The sequence below is a fragment of the Trypanosoma equiperdum genome (genome assembly GCF_001457755.1).
Source record: "Trypanosoma equiperdum strain OVI genome assembly, contig: ctg_1711, whole genome shotgun sequence".
Taxonomy (NCBI): domain Eukaryota; phylum Euglenozoa; class Kinetoplastea; order Trypanosomatida; family Trypanosomatidae; genus Trypanosoma; species Trypanosoma equiperdum.
The window spans coordinates 82726-84228 of NW_027123740.1; the positions used below are offsets into that span (position 1 = coordinate 82726).

At 42.0% G+C, this 1503-nt stretch overlaps 1 protein-coding gene across 1 annotated transcript; it reads right to left on the minus strand.

The window, feature by feature from the left end:
- Nucleotides 1-627: 627 nt before the first annotated feature.
- Nucleotides 628-1350, minus strand: TEOVI_000678200 (small GTP-binding protein Rab28, putative; the record flags this gene model as incomplete). Its single annotated transcript, XM_067222842.1, has 1 exon — nucleotides 628-1350. One exon carries the CDS (start codon nucleotides 1348-1350, stop codon nucleotides 628-630), a length of 723 nt encoding a protein of 240 aa, XP_067078943.1.
- Nucleotides 1351-1503: the final 153 nt, after the last annotated feature.

Below are 1503 nucleotides of genomic sequence, written 5' to 3' on the forward strand. Positions count from 1 at the left end.
CTACCTGTAATTCTTCTTTACTAGCGCACCGAGTGCAAACAATGTAAGTGAGGGCAATAAACAAAAATAACATATTAATAAAATCCAAAGATATATAAACCAACAACAGATCAGTGTTACAACGAACGAATGGAGCAATTCTTCAGAAACAAAAATAAGTATATAAAGCTATTAAAAAATATATGTGTACCATACACGTCACAAAGGAATATAAGATATTTTAAAAAGAAGATATATTCCCCATTGCCGTAGCATAAATAGAAAGAAAAACATTCTGGGACATACGCGTCACACCCAAGTTTGCTAACAGAGGGAGTCGACGCGCATTCCATACGGAACAAAACTCGAATCCATGAAGTTTACCTCTTCCAATCATACTCCACGTCGCCAGTAAAGTAGAGGAAAAAATGGAAAGAGGATACGGTGCGAAGAAGGAACAGAAGCAGGGGGAAAGAAGCAAAAGGGGAACAAGCCCGCATAAAACACCTACTGCGTGACATTGGTGGGTAGGAACAATAACAACAATAATAAAAGGTAGTTATTCTCATGTGTGAACGCAAACAATGAGTAAGAATATTTTAAAAAGACAACCAACAGGTAAAGGCGGAAATTTTCTTGTCGGTACCACTACATCACTGCGCATTTACCCTTCTTTTTTTTTCCACATTCCTTTCCTCCACCCGGTCCAGAAACCCCTGGCCCCACACAGTCCTCGGGCAGTAACTGCAAATTAGCAACGACGCGCTCTTCCAAATTTAGCGCATCTTCAGGAAGGCGCACGCCGCTTAGAGTCGCTGCCAACTGCGTGAAGAGCGCATTGACGCGCTCCCCTGAGCAGGCGGACACGACACATGACTCCATCCGATGCATCTCCGCCATCTTCATGTGATCCGCATCCGACACTTGACGATTAGGGAGATCTGCCTTGTTGCCTACTAACACAATGAGTGGTTCCACCGCAGCTGCACCTTCTTCCGCTGCCTCCCTTGCATGCTTAGCCAAAGAGTCGCGCACACAACTATGCCAATCTTCTATATTCTTAAAGGAATCCTTGTTTGTTACGTCGTACACAAAGAAAATGGCGTGGGCCCCCATGATGTAGTTGTCAATCATTGTACCACCAATTTGTTGTCCTCCAATGTCCCATATTTCCATTTTCACGTCTTGCTTTCCTGGAAGTAGAACTTCTTTTGAGTAGAAATCAAGACCGATAGTTTGTTTGTAATTGGAGCCATAGTCCGCTACGCAGTAACGGCGGATAAGCGATGTCTTACCAACAGCGCCATCACCAACAACAATAACTTTATATGCAAGTAACCTTTTTTCTGAGTCTGAACTGTCGCTACTCATTGCTAGCCACTCCTTGCCACCTAAATAGAAGCGGTACTACCTCCAAACAAATATGTTAAGTTTGCAACACTAAATAAAAGCGTTTAATAATATAAGAAAGGGCTAGTTTATTCTATATCTATGTCACTGTGGGTATATATATATATATATATA